The 19,824-nt window shown below is 36.8% G+C and overlaps 1 protein-coding gene across 3 annotated transcripts; it reads right to left on the minus strand.

Annotated features, from left to right (window-relative positions):
- Positions 1 to 3,138: 3,138 nt before the first annotated feature.
- On the minus strand, positions 3,139 to 18,325 carry LOC120306445 (extracellular tyrosine-protein kinase PKDCC-like). 3 transcript variants are annotated; one of them, XM_039339707.1, is made up of 7 exons: positions 17,746 to 18,325; positions 15,735 to 15,857; positions 14,912 to 15,183; positions 12,796 to 12,875; positions 12,583 to 12,687; positions 11,128 to 11,304; positions 3,139 to 4,513 (listed from the first exon to the last, which is right to left on the minus strand). In XM_039339707.1, the coding sequence occupies exons 1-7, from the start codon at positions 18,220 to 18,222 to the stop codon at positions 4,491 to 4,493; spliced, it is 1,257 nt and encodes a 418-aa protein (XP_039195641.1). In that variant the 5' UTR covers positions 18,223 to 18,325; the 3' UTR covers positions 3,139 to 4,490. The 3 variants fall into 3 exon arrangements, with proteins under 3 accessions (XP_039195641.1, XP_039195640.1, XP_039195639.1); XM_039339706.1 differs by lacking the exon at positions 3,139 to 4,513 and adding an exon at positions 6,964 to 8,680; XM_039339705.1 differs by lacking the exon at positions 3,139 to 4,513 and adding an exon at positions 6,964 to 8,728.
- Between the last annotated feature and the right edge of the window lie 1,499 nt (positions 18,326 to 19,824).

Consider the following 19,824-nt stretch of genomic DNA (forward strand, 5'->3'; position numbering starts at 1 on the left):
AAGGGATGGGGGAGGGGTAGAAATGGCAAGTTATAGAAGTGCCTTTCTATCTCTATCTCCTAAGTCTAGAGAAACCAGTGTTGTATGTACATGCTGTACAAAGTAAGTAAAATAAACAACTGATCAGCAGAGATAGAATTTAAGGACCATCTAAACACCTCTAAACAAACCATATATAGGACAGAATTTTGTCTGGATTGAGTTGAACATAATGAGTGGAAGCTCTGAATGGGTATATTAATAGTCATGTTATGAATGTGTGATTCAATGGGATTGGTATTAGAATAGCCACCATTGCTATATTTGGTTCCTAATATTTTAAGGGAGGGGAAAATATCTTGCTCTTTGCTTCTTTTCATATATAGTGTTATCCATCATCAGTTGGTGTACTTTCCCTCTTTCAACATAGGATTTGACTGGATGATCTAAAAAAACTCTTTCCAATGCTGTAATTTATATGTATTTGTACTTTCCAACATTAACCTAATGTGAATAACAACATTCACTTGGCCATAATTTTGATGCTTTGAGTCTCTTGCAAAGAAAAAGAAATCTTACTCATCATATGTGTATGTATGTGTGTGGGTGGAGGGGGAGAACCTTCTGTGCCAAAGATGTTCTTCCACTAGTTTGCTTGAGCACTTTTATTGCTGGGCCTGGTGAAGTCACAGGCAGTCAGAAAACCCAAGAAGGTGACCTTACTGTGTTTTTTCTGCTTGCCCTACATCCTAAATCATTGTCACCAGTATAAAAGCAGCAGATCAGGCAACATATAATTAGGGTAGAGGCTAATAGCAAGAATGGACATCTGGCAAACCATGTGCCTCATTTCACCTGCATATTTATGTATTTAAAGAAACATAAAACATTAGTTACATTTTTTATAATTATGTACTTTTTACTCCACAATTTGCTAGGCTGCTTCTTTTCTTCTGATCTTCTTTTGTTTCCCTTTTTTAGTTAATTGCTTCAGCAATACCCTGGGGAGGCGACAGGGAAGGTTCCTCTGAATTTCTAATATCCGTCCATCTCAGGTTAGTGTTTGCCATAAGAAAGAATGCAAAGGTGAGTGTTTTTAATATCCATCACTGTTATGGTACCTTAAGAAGAGGGATATTCCTCTTTCCTGAAATGATCTCTCTCTCCCTCTTTCCCTCCCTCCCTCTCTCAGATGTTGTAATAATGCAAAAGATTAAAAAAAAGTATTCAAGAGAAAAGTAGATAATCTAGACTTGAAAAATAACTAGTTGTCTCCCACAAAGTAGCAATTGGCTTATTGTGGAACATTAGCTGCTCGATAATTATGATGCAAAATACTTTCTTTCTTACAGAATAATACATACTGTAGATACCATCATCATTTTCTTTGTACAAGTAGTCTTTGACTTACAACAGTTTGTTTAGTGACCATTCAATGTTACAACAGCACTGTAAAAAGTGACTTATGACATTTTTTCACACTTATGACCATTGCAGTATCCCCATGGTCATGAGATCAAATTCAGATACTCGCAACTTGAGCAAAAATCATAAGAAATTGGTTGCTATTACATAGTTAAGAAATCTAGGTTGCTTGGTTGGGTGGGTAATTTTTTTAAAAACCTTGGCTGCAGTCCTGCGCAACATGTTTCAAGAATGCAGTTAAAACACTTTGGATGGATGGATGCAAGCCAACAGCAACATCAAAGGTAAACAGGCTTGGCATTCATTTAAAGAGCAAGGAGTATTACATAAGACATGCTATTTGTTTAATATATGTAGTCACTATAATTTTAGCTTTTTATTTCACCCCAAGGAATTAACCTTGAAAACCTGAGAGTTTATAAATGCAGCCTTCTCCAGTGCAATGTCTTCCAAATACAATGCATTTCAAATTCCAGTTGTACCTGGTTGGATCTTATGTTAAGATGGTCAGTTAAGATAATAGCTCTTGCTTGCCTGTTGGTTTGTGAGGACTAAATAATTATCTGTAGCCTTTCATGCATCTGATCCTGCCATAGGTGTATGAGCTGGAGAAAGCTTATACTATGTTTTGGTATATTACCAAGGGAACTTGGTCACCCAGCTCCTCTAGTAAAATTAATTGCTGACAAAGGTTGCAACTGAGCTACCTCTCTAAAAGTACTCACTAAACATTTGACTTTATCCCTTTCTTAGGGCTATGATTTCACTCTTATTTCTTAAAAATAATTTTAAAGAATGTTGTTTGGTATTACTTCCATCTCTGTTCCCATAATCTATATAAATAAAAATGTAAATGTTCGTTTGTTCAAAATCTTAAATCTCCGAAAGTTCTTCACCGATTGCTTTGAAATTTTGACACAACATTGCACTTGAATACATACGTTTTTATATACCTATATTATATAGATGTCACACCTGTGACAGGTAAAAACATGCTTTTTACTTGTGATAGGTAAAAACATGCTTTTTTGAAAAACAGCGCCATCTGTTGGACGTAATCTCTATATCTGCACACACAATGGAACAACAAAAAATATTGTACACCCACAAGCATTGTGAAATTAAACATATTAGAAACGTGCGCTTTCTCTTTTCTTTCTTTTCCATTTAACCAGACTGAGCCACAGCAATGCGTGGCTGGGTACAGCTAGTTAATAATAGGAAAGATATTCTTTTAAAACGTATTTTAATTTTTATCTAAATCTTTTGTCCACGTTTTTGCTACTCATTTTAACAAGGATGTAACAAAATTGCTGTTAAATGTGTGTGTGTGTGTGTATACATACATATACATAATTTTTATACCAACCATCTTACTAATACAGTGTCTGTGAGTGGCTCACAGTATAATAAAAAGTTTAAAAAGTGCTAAAAACAATTAATTTTTTAAAAAAATGAATAGAAAAGCTGAAAGTTAAGAATCAAGATGAGGGATGGCCTATGGATGAGAATCTTCTCTACCCTGTCAGCCATCTTCCAAGTAACAGGCCTCTGCCGGGGCCCCAGAACAAACAGCAGAGCCACATTTTTAGGCTCTTCTTGAAGATCAGGATCGTAGGGATAGTCCTCACCTCCAATGGAAAGAGATGAAAAGACTCTTCTCTTGGACCCACCAGCCAAAATTCTTTGGCTGACAGGATCTAAAGTGGGCTCTTTTTGCTGGAACAAATGGAACAGGGTGAGACGGCTCCTCAGATACCCTAGATATTATGAGTTTAAGCAACACAACTCCAGAAATAAAGAGAGATTTCTGTGTATCTAGGATATGTAGTGAGACGGTTGTTGACACTATTTGAATGGTTAAAATGAAAGCCAGGAACTCTGAAAGGAATTCTTAAAAGTAGGGGAATGGGCATTAAAATAGCAAATGCCTTTCAGTATAAGGAATAGAAAAAAACTAAAGTAATGCACATGGAGACAAAAAAAACGTCTTCATATATATGTTGATGAGAGCTGAGCACCTGGGAACTGAAAAGAAAAGACAATTTAAAGGCTGTGATGGATAGTTGAATGTAAATAATAACTCAGTACGGGGCCCTTTGTTAAAAGCAAATTCTATCCTGAGGTTAGACAAGAAAATTTAAATAAAATTACCATCTGTCATTTTTATCATTCATTTTATTGATATACCACTTCTCATCTCAGAATGAGCCCCAACATAATGCCTTTATAGAAACAGATGATGTCTTTATCTGGACTATTTCTATCATAATGACACCTCAACATGACTACAATGATAAAAAGACTGGGGCAATTCTACTATAAGAGAAAGTTATAACTGAGACTTATTTAGCCAAGGGGAAAAAAGACAACTTGAGAGCAGAGGACTTGAATGTGTAGATTATGTACTGTATGGTAGGGAAAAAGTAGTGGAGGAAAGGTTTTCTCTTTCCTACCAGTAGGGCATTTTCTGAAGTCAAATATGCCAGATGAGTGAAGGCCATCTATCCTGACATCTTTTACAAAAAGGAACAATTTCTTATGACAAATTCAAATCCATGAATGATTCTAGTCACAGTCTGGTCTGTACTGTTTTCTGGAGCAAAGGCATTATATTCTGAATATTAATTACTAGATATAGCTATTATTTTCATGCTCAGTTTATGGACATCAATACTTGAAAAATAAAAATGATGCTCCAAGTTTCCTTAGAGATAACATAGCAGTCTAATAACAGTGGATAGGTAGGAAAATATCTCTGTACAATATCTCTGAAGGCAACACGGTTCAAACAAGCACTTGCCTTTAACATGAAGCATTTTCTTTTCTTCTTTAAATGGGAGAATCCATTTGGGAAAGTACTGTGATTCTATAGTCTATAAAAAGATTTGTTTATGTACAGTATTTATTCAATTTGTACAGCCATCCACCTATATATGTGATACTGGGTGGGTCTCTTGTTGCAATCTGACGATCATGAAGTTTTTTGCAAACCCATCAGATATTCTAGTCAATGACATAAATAATCCAATGAGCTGCCTGGAGACGATGGCTCAATTAGCATAAATTTTATAGCTGCTCCAAATTCAGTAATTAAATCTTCTTACACCTGGAAATGGAATCAGACACCACAGAGGAAATTTCTTTGGCTGCTGTTTGAATCCTTAACAAGTTCGTGACTGAGCAGATATTTGAAGAGAATGTCCAAATTCATCACAGATCATTAATTCACACCAAATATCAAGACAAAAAATACACACACACACACACACACACACACACACCATTGCAGATCCCCATAGTCATGTGATCAACTGGCAACTGAGTCATATTTATGACGGTTGCAGTGTTCCAGGGTCATGTCTTTTGAGACCTTCTGACAAGCAAAGTCAATGGGGAAGCCACTTAACAACTATGTCATTGACTTAACAACTGCAGTGATTCACTTAACAATGGTGGCAAGACCTCACAAAATAGGTCAAAATTTATTTAACAATTCTTTCACTTAGCAACAAAAATGTTGGGCTCAATTGTGATTGTAAGTCGAGAACTACCTGTAATCATTTTATTTTAAAACATTAGGACATGACAAAAAGAACTTTAGAAGAAGTATGAAATGTTTGCAATCTGAAAGGATTAGAGAATGGCTGGGTTTTTTTAAATTGCAGCCAATTTTCATGGGAACTAAGTTGCTGAAAGCATTACCATGTATTCAAGATAATAGGTGATAGCGTTTGGCTGACTTCCCATATTGAGCGTATATTGCTGATTTTATCTTCCAAGGTCCAAAGGTAGGAAAGATAAGCCATTATCTCTTACTCATCCAAAGCAGCTGACATCAGATTAGTAATCTTTTGTTTCTGTTTTTGTTTCTATTGCAAACCCCACTTTAGAGAGGTCACCATTATAACCAGATCTTGTCAGTAGCTTTATTCTCCTGCTAAATAGTATTAGTGCTCATGGCTTCCTTTCTAAAAAGAGTTGCTTTCTCCACACTTTTACAGAGCAGAGTTGCATTATAATGGCAAAGAAGGGGTGTGCAATTGTAGTTAACGAGGCCTTCCCAACACACAACAACAGTATCCAAATACTGCATTGGTGCAAACCTCTGGTTACTTAGAGAGAGCTGCCACAGAATGTCAACTTTTGCCCCCAAAGGATCAAAATATGTATTCTAGAATCGTAAGTCAACATGGATGGTATAGGCAAGCTTAAAGTACAGTGGGAACATCGTATTATTAAATTGCCTTTGAGCCAAATTATAACGCAATAGCAAGTGTGTGTAACAGCACACCCAGTAAAATGCAGCTGAAGGATGCTGCAGTTATTTAAATTTTACCAGTAATTTGTGTAAGAGCAAGCAGCATTATTAAAGGAACTGTAAGGACTTGTTCCTTTCGCTTCTGAATCTTTTTTCTCTTTCAGTATGTCTTCTTCAGGATACTTTCCCCATGCCTGGAAGAGGGATTTTTGTTTATCCCACATCCATGAAAAAGCAGCAGGAGCAGAGATTTAGAATTCCTGCCATGTAATAATTTGCCCCTTAAAATCAATCAGTGTCTCCGTATCACCCTTAATCATCAACTGTAAAAACATACAGTATTTTTCATATCATAGTAGGATAGGAGAATTTCTGGAAAATATTCTTGACCACCTAAGAATTCTGATCTTCTTAAAACATTGTTTTAGAATGGATATGATTTGGGATCCAGTTGTGCTATAGAGGTTTCTTATATTCAATATGTGTCTGTGTACACATTAAGTGCTCCTGTGCTACAGTTAAATGAAAACTTTTGCTATGAGGCTAAGCTTTCTTCCATGATGCCCAGATAGTTTCAGCAGTAAGCTACACTTGAACCCATTCATGCATAGACCATACTATATGTGTTATTTGCAGCTTGTCATGATGGTTCACTAACTGGGCTTGTAGTTTAGCATGGGATCTTCCTTGACTGTTCTATACATCTGCATTCCCATAGATTCTCCTGTCAATCACATCTAAACCTGTCACCTTAGCTACGAAGTATATTCTTGTACATCTGTTATTTTCTGAATGGTTAATAGCTTTAAGTTCAACTTTATAGTTGGTGTGCTCTACTTTCCTTTGATTAAAAAATTTTATGTTAGGACTCCAGAAGCACACCTTCTCTGTAACAGTTCCTGTCCTCTGAAATGAGGTTTCTCACCAAGATCTGCATGGCTCCCACTCTGGTGTTGTTTAGAAGAGCTGTGAAGATCTGACTCTTCACCAAAGCCTTTGGTAAAAGAGCATGAGACCCCTCACTGTATAGTGCTTCGTATCTTTTTTATTCTAACTTCCTTGGTTGTTATGAGCTGCCTAGTATCATTGAAAATCCGGTGGCATACAAGTTTAATAATTATATGAAACTATGAACTGAAAGGATGATAAATGAAGTAACTAGTTTTCTCCTAAAGTTAGAACTTTCATGTTAAGAATTTAAAGTAGTATTCAATGACATCTTAATTTTTTATTATTACTAAACTGGAAAATATGAAACTTTTTTTAAAGGGACAACAATCCATTATCAGAATGAAAAAAATATATTTCTTTTTAGAAAACTCATAGATATACATACAAGTAATTGAACATTTTGCTCAGCAGGATTTCTTTCACTGAAAGTAATACTGAACAACCTCCAAGATTGGTACAAAACTTTAAACATTTCACAGTTAATCACACTGAATTAAAATAATAAAAGTAAATATCTGTGTTTCATCTTTTTGTTTTTGCAGACTGCATTATTCAATGACAATAGGTTCAAGCTACGGTATTAAGGTTTGAAACTGGAAAAAGTTAAAAATTAGCCAGAAGAAATGCTGGAAATTTAAATAATCAGATTCAAAGTCCCTTAAAGTATCTTTTGTTAGGGAAATCGGGGTAAATGAAAACAGTGATTTGGAAATATTTATCCTTCAAAGGTGTCATCAGCAGTTTTAATGAAAGGTTTAACTTTCTCTCCTCAAGGGCAGTTTAAATTAGATAAACATGCCTGTGAGACAGAAAGGAAATAAAAGAGGCTGAGCAAAATTCAAACTTTAATTTGGCTTTTGGCAGGATGTAAAGATGGGGGGGGCGGGAGGGCAAAGGAATTTGCTGAGTGTTGTTAAAATGTAAAGAAAAAAAGATTTCTGGTTTACAGATATGTTAAAAGTCTGTCAGGAGGTTCCTTATACACAAGGAAACGGGTGCAATTAGAATGACACATTAAAACATGGACCTGTTCTAGAGTACCAGAATAAGGTTGCTGAAAATGATAAATAGATCTACTGGTAAATCCTTCTGTCGACTGTGTGCATTTGTACTTGCTCAACCATATCTACATAAACTTAAATATTACAAAAAACAGCCAGCTTGATATAATGGTTAAGGCATCAGGCTAGGAACTAGGAGACTGAGTTCTATTCCTGACTAAGGCACACAACCAGCTGGATTACCCTGGGCCAGTCATTCTCTCAGCCCTAGGAAGGAGGCAGTGACAAACCTTTTTACAGAAGGCAACTTCTGTAAAAATTTGCCAAGAAAACAGTAGGGACTTGTCCAGCGAGTCTCTGAGAGTTGGACACAATTGAATGGAAGAAAAAATAAATATTAAAAAACACAGTAAGTCCAGAAACAAATATCTTTCCCAAACTCTAAAGAAAGAATATCAAGTGTATAACGATATTAATTTGTACTTCCTAGACTAACAGGCTGCCCAGAGTCATTGGGAGGTGGGTGGCGTACATTTAATAAATTATAATACACAGATAAATTGGGTTTCTTGTCAATTGCACATTGCTTAGTTATAAAATAGTGTACAATGTCTAAATTCAGTGAAATTGTGTATATAAAAAAGCATATATTAAAGAAAGCTTATATAATGTGTCCCTGAAGGACAATTCCATAAAAAAAATAAATGCATTTATGTGTGTTTTCTTTTTTAAAACATAAAAAATTAGAAACACGATTATATGTATATAAAGCCAATTCATCCAATCCCAATGGTGGCTGAAATTGAGACTTGCATAGTTGTTAAGTATGAAACAGTTTACAAAATGCCCCTGTGTTGGATAATTCTTGAATAAAGAGCTTTGATTATTGAAATATTTGTTCACATAAAACTAGTGTTGATAATTGCTTCACAGCAGAAATAATGTAATCCATTGGTGTTGAAAGCATTAGTCCCAGTAACAATGCCAAGTTTTCTCTAGCATCTCAATCAAAGGCTTCCACTTGAAGACGCAGATCGTTTAACATAAACCTTCATGGTGCTACCTGGAATTAAGTAGGTCAAATTGCTTTGAAAAATAGCAAGAGGACGCCCTGAAGGGGAAAGGGAGGATTGAAAGGCTGTGAAAAAGGACTAAGAATATTGACAACAGTAAATAAGATAATTGTACACAGGTTAAAATTAAATGGTACAATGGAAATGTTATTGTACTCCAGAAATGCTTTAGATCCTGGTCACCACAGGATTCCTGTATTTCTATAGAGTACCCCCCACAAAAAGGGCCAAGGGATGTTCCACACCATACTCTAAAGTCCTAATAATGCAAATTCCCCTTCTGGCCATAAAGGTGGAAAGAGGAAGGAGGGGAGAAACATTGGAAAAAGCTGCCTTATGCTTTAAAACAACCTTGCCCAGCCTGATGCCTTCTAGGTGACCTAAAATTCCTTTTATCCTCAACTAGCGGTGTACTATATGTAAATGGTGGGATATGGAATCCAGCATATCTGGAAGTCTCCAGGTTGGAAAAATCTTCAGACTCAAATGTAACGAATATGGCACTGCTTTAGGTATATTACACCTTTCCATTTCCCTGCTAATTTGTCTACAGAAGTTTATTATTATTAAACAAAAATAATCTGGGGTTATCACCAAATTGTCTGGACTTGAAAATTAAATAAGGCCAGTCCCAATTAGCACTAGGCACATAGATAGGAGCAGTGTTGGGATTCAAATATGTGAACAACCGGTTCTCTGTGTGGATGCCACTTCTGGAAGTCCATTCTGGGCCTGGGCAACAAAAAATTAGCTACCGGCTCTGCCGAAGTGGTGCGAAACAGCTGAATCCCACCACTGGGTAGGAGTCTGGCAGTAGAATGATTTGTTAATGTTAATATCAAAAACAAGAAGTGGTAGTAATAGTAAGTCAGTCAACCATCACTCAAGAACTGACCTGCTAGCATTTGGGTTAGTCCTTTAATAGTCAACCATGTTTTTATATTCTGCCAAGCTTTTGCCAGGAGGGTTTTATTAGGAATAACAAGAGAGAAGTGATTATAAAAATGGAAGAAAGGGTGTCTTCCTGCCTTTATCTTTCTGCAATGGGTCTTTTCTTAGATAGGGATGCAGACTGATGCTATCAGCAGAAACCATCAGTTACCAGCATGCATAAGCAAAGTTATGTTAGGAGTCCTAACTTTTTTTTCTCATAGAACAATCAGCTCAAGAAACAGTTCTAAGAGTATTCCCATTCCATTCCAGAGAACACTGGACTATTGAAATTATTGATAAACAATTCCTTTCCATAAGCAGAAAATTCCTGCAAGCATGTTCTAAATAGAATTCAGTAGTATTCCATCTAGGCTTAGTATTGCCAGACAATATGGTCTTTCCTGATGATGCTAGTTATTTTAAAAGAAGACACCAAAACACAAAATTAATATAACCAAGATAATTGGTATATATTAACCATATTGATTATACTATTAATATATTGTTCAAATAGAGAACAGTGCAAATACTTGACGGCTCAATCTGCCTCTATGGTTTGCATTAACACTCAGATGTCTGTAGAAATGTCAGACAAAGTTGGACACAATCTTCATTGGAAGATTGTAATTGATGTTAATTAAAGGACATTCATGAAGCATGTTGCTTTGGGAATATAGATAAAAAGAATTATCATAAATATTATAAAAGCAGTTCTCATTTTTAAAACCTTTATCTTGGATACCCAAGGTATTTTATACAAAAGTTTGTATACAACACGCATTACTTATCCTGTCTTTGGTAGTTACAAAAGTTATTTAATCAGAGTAAATCAGTTTCAATTGGCAAGCAAGAAAGGAAGGAAGGAAGGAAGGAAGGAAGGAAGGGAATTTGATGCAGCTTCATGACTGGAAATATGCATCTCAGTATACCATATCTCAAATTTGTGCTTGATGGCACCTAACCAATACAGGAAAGAATAGATTTAAAATGTATTCTTTAAAGACAAACAAAATTCAGTTTAAGCAAGAGCAAAATCTGTGAAGCTGATAAAACAGATGAAGCCAACACATTAAAAAAGCTACTTACCTTGAATGTTTTGAATGATCATTTTCCCCAGAGTAGAACTAAAATAACAGGATGTAGGATATCCCCTACATCTTTTTATTTTGGATATTTCTAAAGCTGTTCACGAATCTGCAAAGATTTTTATAAGTGCTTTTATCTAAATATGCTGATAACCTATTCTGAATCAGAAATTCTGTCTTACTAGGATAACTGATTATGGACAGAGCTGTATGCATATACAGACGAATGCCTTTTCAAAAATTGCATAAAATATAGAAGATCTTGCAAACAGCTGGTGTTACATAACATGAATGTATCTTTCCTGCAGAGTTTAAACTTATTCAAATCCAAGTAAAAGCATGCCTAGATCTTCTGTGAATCTTTTATGGATTTTTGAGGAAAATGCCTAGGTGATGTTCATAATGCCATCTATTCTCACCTGTCCATGTTCTCTGTGGAGTGATGATAAAATATTGGCACTGTGGATGATAACTGCAAATGGAAGCAGCTTCTTCTACGTTATGAACAGACAACATGCATCTCAAAGGGCTATATGAAGGCCAACACTTATAGTCCTCTGTATTCGTACTGTGGAATCCCTTTACAACAAAATATTCTGGGGATAGGGAGAAAAGATAAAGGATTACTACTATGTACCTGTTGGAAACTCAGAAGTATTTCAGAAATGAGAAAAATGGAAAGGATGTTTTAAGACTTTGCATCTCAACCAGAACTTATCTTCCCAGGCATGTCTAGCAAAACAGTCGTAAATCTTTTCTCTCACACACACATACCAAAGCTATTCTTTATTGGCAGGGTGGAAAGCCATAACTTTAACTCTTGTCTCCTTGGACATCTTTCATGCCATCAGTGACTCTATTTTTGTATTTAGAAGGGTGTAGAATTTATTACAAAAAGAAGCAGGCTAAGAATTTTCAAACTCTAGCAACATCTTCCACATTTTAAAACCATTTCAAAAGAAATCAATAAACTTATTCATAATAAAACTAACCTAAGCATACCACCTAAAACTAGAATGTTCAGAAGATAAGCCATTACACAATCCATGGATATATGAAATAAAAATAAGGCTATGACCACAAGCTCTATCCTCTAATGTAGTAGTAGACCATTTTTGGAGCCTAAGGTACATTAGAAAAGTTGAAGCTTACAAAGTGGCTGCCATGGGAAATTTGCCTATTCACAAAATGTCCGCCATGGTTAGGAAAATCTATACTACAAATAAATTAGCTCCCTCTCCCCCAAAGCTCTCTAATATTCCAGTAAAACATTATGGAGTCTAAAAGCATTGCCACAAATAGTCAAAGTTTTGTTTTATAAAATGTCATTTCCTTATATGTTGGTTTTATTAAAACAATATTTTTAAAATATCATATGAGCATTAAGTGGGCATTAGGAAAGGAACCTAGGGTGTTCATTTAGACCAGATTGCCAATCCCAATTGCCTTAGCTATATGCCCAATAATATCTTAAAAGGGAATCAAGCATGTACACTTGGCTGCTTTGAAGTTGATTGACTTTTCAGATGTATGTTGTATAAATAATAGCAGAGGAATATGGTTGAGACTCATTAGTGTCAGCGCTAGAAGGTATGATATGTCCTCAATTTCCCAGCATAGATTTACTAATACGTGAGAGTTGTTCAAAAGAAAAGCCCCCAAAATGAAGTAAATCCTACTCAATGCAGTCAGAGGTCCCTTTGTAGGGAAAGCTAATTTTACCAAAATCTCAATGACTCAAATCCCAAAGGGATTTAGGTTGACCAAGCTAGTATTTCCCATTGATTGCAATGGGTTTTAATTAAGCACATTTTAACTGTGTCAAGTCCTTATGCATTTAGTCTGATCTTTGTCACTAGTTATGATATCCATACCTTTTAAGTGAGAAAGCTTTTTCTGCAGATAAAGTCCTGACTTGTACAAATGTAAAACCTTTTGGAAAGCTCGTAAAGTTTCATTTGTTCCATATCGTAAATCGCCTACATGCAGAGGAGAGAAGAATGTTGTAAGGCGAAAAATACTGTAAAGTAGTTCTTATTTATATAAACATTTCAAACATATCTTTAACATTTTGAACTAGCACGTACCTGTAGCATTCAAGATGTCCTTCAAAATTGGTTGCAAAGCAATGGGTGCAGTATGAGGTAAGAGATAAGTGAAGAAATACCTAAAAACATATATGAAACCTTACATATTAAAACAGAAATCTTCCAAATTTTAGTAAAGATTGATAACAAAAAACTTAAATCTTATAATTTATAACAAAATGAAATTGAAGCTTCTTGGCTAGAGCTAAATTTAGAACAGAAAAATCTGTCTTATCCTACTTTACACCAACAACAGCTTTTTATTTATTTTTATTGATATATTTGGTCCACCCCATAAAGAAACAAATTAACATTTTCTCAAATATCTTTGTTAATGAAATGGTGCTTCCAGTTTTGTCCATGAGCCTCTCAGAAGTGAATTGGAACATATTCGAAATATCCCATTTGTAAACACTATTTACCCAGTTTTTGTGCCTGAGAAGAGGATATAATGAAAATTCATTAACTGTGCATACTCAGCAATACACTAATTTTAAAGAACTGCCTGAATCTTTGGTCCCACTCTCATGAGCTAATTGTAACAAAGTCACCTGCAGGATTTACATATCATGTTAAGCCGTAATATATCTTGGCTTATTTATCCAATTTATATGGCCACTTAAGTCATTAATTGCCACTCTGGGGTTAAAAGAGAAAAAAAGAAAGATATTCAATGAAAAACAACTATTACCAAACTAACCTTGTCCAACATCCTGGCCCAATGCCAGGGGAGGCCTCTGGGTTAAGGCTTTTTAAAAGACCAGCAGTATATCATGTATTTCCAGCCATGAAATCATGTTTTAAGCAGACGTATATTGCAAGTGTCTCTTAACCTTACTCAGGTGATATTCAACTTGCTCCAATCTGGTGCCCCTCATATATTAGTTGCTCTGAGAATGAGTAGTGCTACTTTTCATTTTCTAATGAAGTCAGTCATGCAGGAAGAAGGCTTACATAAGCACTACTATTTCTATCTCAGCAAAATTTTGAACAATGTTATATTCATACAAATTAATACAAAGAATACTTTTTCAGATCTGCTGTCTGTTATGACTTACATTTTTTTTTGTTGGTTCCTAGTAAGCTATAGACACTTGTTAGTGCTGCCTAACTTGCTGCCTGAATCTAAGCAGTACTCTAAGTTTGCCTGGAACTAAACCTTACTCTCATCAAATAAATCTTGAAAAATGTAAGATTTTTCTGCTTCCATCTTCCTTTCTAAGTGAGATCCATTTAATTAGCAGAAGCAATCATTGAATTCTTAGTATAACATATTAGCACTGATGGGGTCAGCATTGCTTCCTTCCATCTACTTTTAGCCATTTGTCTAAACAACGTCAGACATACAGTACTGTACATACGGTGAGTATGCTATTCCCCAAGTCTGAAGAATTTTTGAAAGCAAACAAAAAGTAACAATATATGGTTTCCAGGGAAAAGCATTTATGAATGATAACTTTAGTCAAACTACTATCCAACATGCATTAATATTCAAAGAATTATAGTAATGTAGAACAACTTCCTGTAAATTAGCACTTTCCAGATGTATTGAGTAACAGACCCAGAGTTCCAGACACATTGCTCTTCATAGACCAGCGGTTCTCAACCTGTGGGTCGGGACCCCACTTGGGGTTGAATGACCATTTCACGGGGGTCGCCAAACAATGCAGTCCGCCATTTTTCCCCCTTTTCCTTAGCTGTGCTACCCCCTTTTATTCTATTGGCTTTTGAAAGCCAATAGAATAGACTCTCTTGAATAGGAGAGTCAAAAGCCAATAGGAATTGTCCAGGCTGTCTCTGCCTGCTGAGCCCGCCAAAAGTCCCATTCTGCAAATGGTGCTGCACCAGTTGAGTAGTCCTCTACGTACGACCGGTTGAGTAGTCCTCGACTTACAACCGGTTGGGGGGCGTGGCATTAAAAAGGTTGAGAACCACTGTCATAGACAGAATTCTGAGGATTGCAATCTAATATGGCAGAATACAGTAGTTGGAGAAGTCTGACAAAAAAAAGAAATACTACATGAAAGAAAATGCTAAAAATACATGGCATATGTGATGATGTTCTTCTCCAGTTCTTTTTCTTTTAAACTTACCAGTTTTTCTTTATCCAACTTACCGGTATGCATTGAAAAGATTCCGTTTCTCATTTATTCCTTTACAGTTCCTATGGCTGGCACATTTGAGAAAGAAGGTTTTTGTGGGGAATTTGAGAATGCAATCTTGATCCCTTTTGCAAGACAGCTCCTCAGTGCTCACATCATCCAGGTCTGTAACTTTCAGGAGCCCATTCACCATAACAAATTGCCTTGGTTGGAAATCTAGAAGAGCAATGGAACCCAGAGGAGAATTTGCCAAGTAATAGAGTAGTTCTACCAGATTCAGACAAATCTGAAAGAGAGATGGTAAACAAATAAGAGATTTTCTTACATTATAACATCAGCAGTCTACCTTCCTTCCTTCCTATTATTTTGAAGCTTAATGCATAATTCACTGAAATTACAGTATATCTGCTATGGCAAAAACTTAAGGCCTTAATATATATGTTGATCTAATGTAACCATGTAATGGGATCACAGCTAATTTTTCCATATTGTTTAACCACACCTTAAATATGCATTCTAAAGTTAAACTACAGTAGTGTACTGTAGATAGATTGCCTTTGAAACAGTCCAGAAATGTCAGTGCAGAGAATTTGCTCCTGCCTATATATGTTTACAGATATATTGACACTGATGTGTTACAATCCTTCTAATAGCTTCCAAGCTCAAAGATTTATAATAGCTAGAATGTCTCCAGGAATGGCATGTCCACAGGATTTACACAGAAGTTTAATACCATGTTTTCAAGAGCAAAGATCTTCCCCAGACCCTTCCTTCTATCAGGATTCAGGATTGGGTCTACTGCTACCGATAAAATCCTCTTTGCTTTTGTTTCCTTACTTTAAATCTCTCTTCCCAGGGAATCTGCAGAAGCTGAATCATCTCCAAAGGGGTTCCAAGCTCCAGCATGGAAACCACTTTCATTTCAGGATACAGGCTATTATTATAGCATTGACCATGCAGCTGTCAGGAGAAAAACAGAATGAAGTATTAATACAGATGCAAAATATAGAAATTATTCTTTGAAAAAAATATATTTTGCTAATGGTGAGAAAGGTCAAATGAAGATTTAAAAACTCAACTGCTCTTGCTAAGGTAAAAGTATGCCTTACATAGTTGATCCTAAGCATGTTGGTAGAAGTTATAATTCATGAAGTTAATTGTCTGCATCTTGAAGTTGAGGGTTTATACCTCCCAGATAACTCTTTATTCTTACTTATGTTTATTTACCACTAAATCAGCCAAGAGTAATTTTCTTTCAAAGAGGTTTAGAAAATTGCTTCTTGTGGGTTTTCTCCGGTTGCAAGCTTTGTAGCATAATAAACAGTAATCAAACCAAGAAAGAGAATTCTGATTAAATGTTACCCACTGCACTTTATGTTTGGGATCAAATATTTTCTATTTTATTCAACGCTGCAAACTCAATTGGCATATTTTGCATGATACTCCCCACCTTTACCCTTTACCCCGCTAAATAAATACTAAGGCTTTCTTGCAGAAAGTGAGAGGAAGCCATGGGAGAAAAAACATCTTGAGGGCTATATGCATCAGAGCCCCAGGAGTCAAATTGGACTGCCCAAAGAAAGCTTACAAGCAAGGCATATAAACATGAAACTTCTCCCATTATTATTCCCCAAAATACAGTATTCTAGAATGGAACCCTCCAGGTGGCCCTCCAGGTGTTTAAATATAGTATTTTTCACTATTGTGCATTTTCTTGACAACGGTATGGCAATGGTTTGTCCCTTCCTTTCTCTGACATATTATTTTCTACTTCTCAGCCTACCTAACAGTCTTAAAATTCCCACATGGTCACCAATCCAAGAAATGAATAAGGCCAACCATGCTCAGTTTCCAAGACCTGTCAAGAGTTAGCACAACACTTTCATCTGCTGAGTATGTCCAGGTGTCACAAGACTAACATTGCCAGCAGCATCAACCAGCATGTTCAGTAGAAAGGATGCAGCACATTTGCAGATTATTAACATCTAAAGATTCACAGATTCATCACCACTGTGATACTCAGAGGTTAGGCAAATATTTATGAAACATGGCCACCGAAAGCCTAACTCACCATTAATTTGATTAATCCTCTTAAAAAACATTAAACTAAGCTGCCTTCATATTTTGTAGTAGCAAATTTCTGGAGTTTACAAACTGCACATTGAAATATTAAGTAATATAGCAGCAGCCCTGCATTTTACTCCAAATATGCATTGTTCCCTACACCAAATCCAGGCAGGACCATGATTTTTTTTCAATTAATCAGTCATTACATGACTGATTGTATGTGTTGTATGTAAAGCTAAAATAGGTCCCCTTTAAACTAATCAAAGGAATTTCAGAAGAATAGGCATGCTTGTTGCAGTGCACACAACATAATTTACAAAATAAAATATATCTGTAACATTTCCTCCTAAAAGCTATGGATTGGCCTACTAATTTGAGGTTGGACTCAAAACAAGAATATTTGAGTAGTGAAAGCTTAAAATCTGATCATGTGACAAAACCAGTGGACTCATTAATTATATTTAAAAATTTATATGCTGCTCTCTGCCATGAGTAGTCAACTTATATTGATATCCATTCCCAGTAAACTGGCATGAGCTACACCTTTGAAACTACTAATCGAGGATATTAAAATAGGATTGGGCTATTACCTTACATTGTGTAAAGATCAATAATCTTGGATTAAGCACGCTCAACCATCACGTGGTTGAAAGTGGGGAGAAACGTAATTAGTAAAATATCTAAAGAAATTACAGCATTTATAACTACACAAAACAACCCATTAGGCTCCTAGGCTGGGTCTCCTGCCCTCCTTTCCGAGCGCGCTGCCGGTACTACGTGCCTTGATGATCCCTTCATGATCCAGAGTCTGGAGCAGAATCGTCTCCTTCAATAGCTTGTAAGCAGCGAGCTGGAAACAACCTTCCGCGTGGCCGTAGCGTTGAACACAGCGAGTCACGTCGCTGCCTGTCCAGTGCACGGATTTCAGGGCGATTTCCTCGCCACTGGGCGACAAAACTGTTCTCAGCACCAGCTTCGTAATGCCAGCACCTACCACGCCCACGTCGCTTAGGCCGTTCAGTTGCGCGCAACCCAAAGGCTCTGCGACCCCTGCGCGCCTTGCGATGGATCGAGAAGCGCGCGCTTGGACAGAGGCTACCAGGCGACTCAGGTCTTGCTGCCGCTGCTCCAGTTCCCTCATCAGATCCAGAGGCGGCTGGGAATCTAAGAGCCTCCAAGGGCCCGAGAGAACAAGGGCCAAAGCAAGCAGAACAACGGGCGAGATCAACAGCGCAAGTAGCGCCTCAGGACCCGGCATGGCGAAGGAAGGAGGGAGCGCACGGGCGAGCAGCTGGCCTGAGTATCAGGCTGAGTTGGTGAAACGAGAAAGGTGAGGCTTCAGACAAGGAGGCGGGTTTCCAGCAAGGAACTGCCCACCTCTCAGACTGGCCTTGCCCCCAAATTATGCATATTTGTGATTTCTCGGGGCGGGGCGGGAGAACCTAAACCAACTTTTTCTTTTCTCCAGTGGCAAGGAGTAACGATGCGACGACTGTTCAAGAGAGGATTTGGCTTGGCTACGAGGTTCAGACGAATTGATCAAATGCAAATATCACTTGAAGATGAGCCCCCGACATCCCGTGATGAACTTCACCGCCGATCTTGTCAACCGCCGGATTAAACCCTCCAAATTCTTTTCCAGCTCAGAGAGCGATGCTTTTTGATCGATCAGTTCCCATGCGCTGGTTTTGAAAAGCTTGGGTTATCAATGTTAAACAAGGGCATTTAGGAGTGGGAAATAGTGCTCTTTCCCCTCTCCCCTTTTGAATTTTATTTTACAGTTGTTGCTGGAGGGATAAGAATATAGGAAAACCTTCATCCAGGGAGGAAAAAAAAAACCTTCGAAGTGTTGCAGAAAAAAACATGCTACTTACTTTGAAATGTTTGCCACAAATATTTCAAGGTTATTAGAGCTCCTGCTGTTATTAAAGGTAGGGAGGGAATTGAAAGGAAAGTGTATAAACCCAACCTCCAGCAAATTACAATTCAAAACCTCAAAGCCCTAAGAGAACAAGCCATGGCTCTAGTTTCTTTGGCGGAAGGACAGCATGCAAATAAAACAACTAGTAAAGTAGAGTGCAAGTACGGAATATGAGGAAACTCGCAAGCTGTCCCATCCCATACCTGGGGAGAAGGCTCCCAGGCATTCTTGAGACCCCACAGTTTTTGTTTGTTGGAGAAGACTTGTACCCCATTGTTCTGGCACTTTGGTATCCTTCAGATTTCATCACTTTAAAAAGTAACAGGGTAAACTTCGTCTACTTCCATTGCCATTTCTTAATGCTAGGACTTTGGAATTATTTAAACATAACATTTTAGGATGTTTTTATAGCATCAATGGATGTTATTGCACTCATGTTTTTGAGACAATACAGGATTAGTAACAATTTTTGGGCTGTGTTTTAAATGCACTCTTAAACTGGTTTTGTTTAAGACAGTGGTTCTCAACCTGTGGGTCGGGACCCCATTTGGGGTCGAATGACCGTTTCACGGGGGTCACCAAACAAGGCAGTCCGCCATTTTTTCCCCCCTTTTCCTTAGCTGTGCTACTCCCTTTTATTCTATTGGCTTTTTTTTTTATTAAGAATTTTTTAAAAAGTTTTTACAAAAAACACAAAAAACAACAACAAAAATAAAACAACCCTCAACCCCTCCCCAACCACCCCGCCCATCCCCCCGAGCTTCCCAAAGCTGAATATAGGCTTAACTACAATTATAAAAATCCTAAGAAAGATTAAACAACTTATAAGCTAGTTAACAATAAAATATATATAACAAAAAAAGCATAAACATTAAAAAGAAAAGATACTTAAAAAAAAAGAAAAAGAAAAGAGAAAAGAAATAAAAAAGAAAAAAAGAG

Source organism: Crotalus tigris, unplaced genomic scaffold, assembly GCF_016545835.1.
Source record: "Crotalus tigris isolate CLP2741 ecotype Arizona unplaced genomic scaffold, ASM1654583v1 scf7180000017737.1785205, whole genome shotgun sequence".
Classification (NCBI taxonomy): Eukaryota; Metazoa; Chordata; class Lepidosauria; order Squamata; family Viperidae; genus Crotalus; species Crotalus tigris.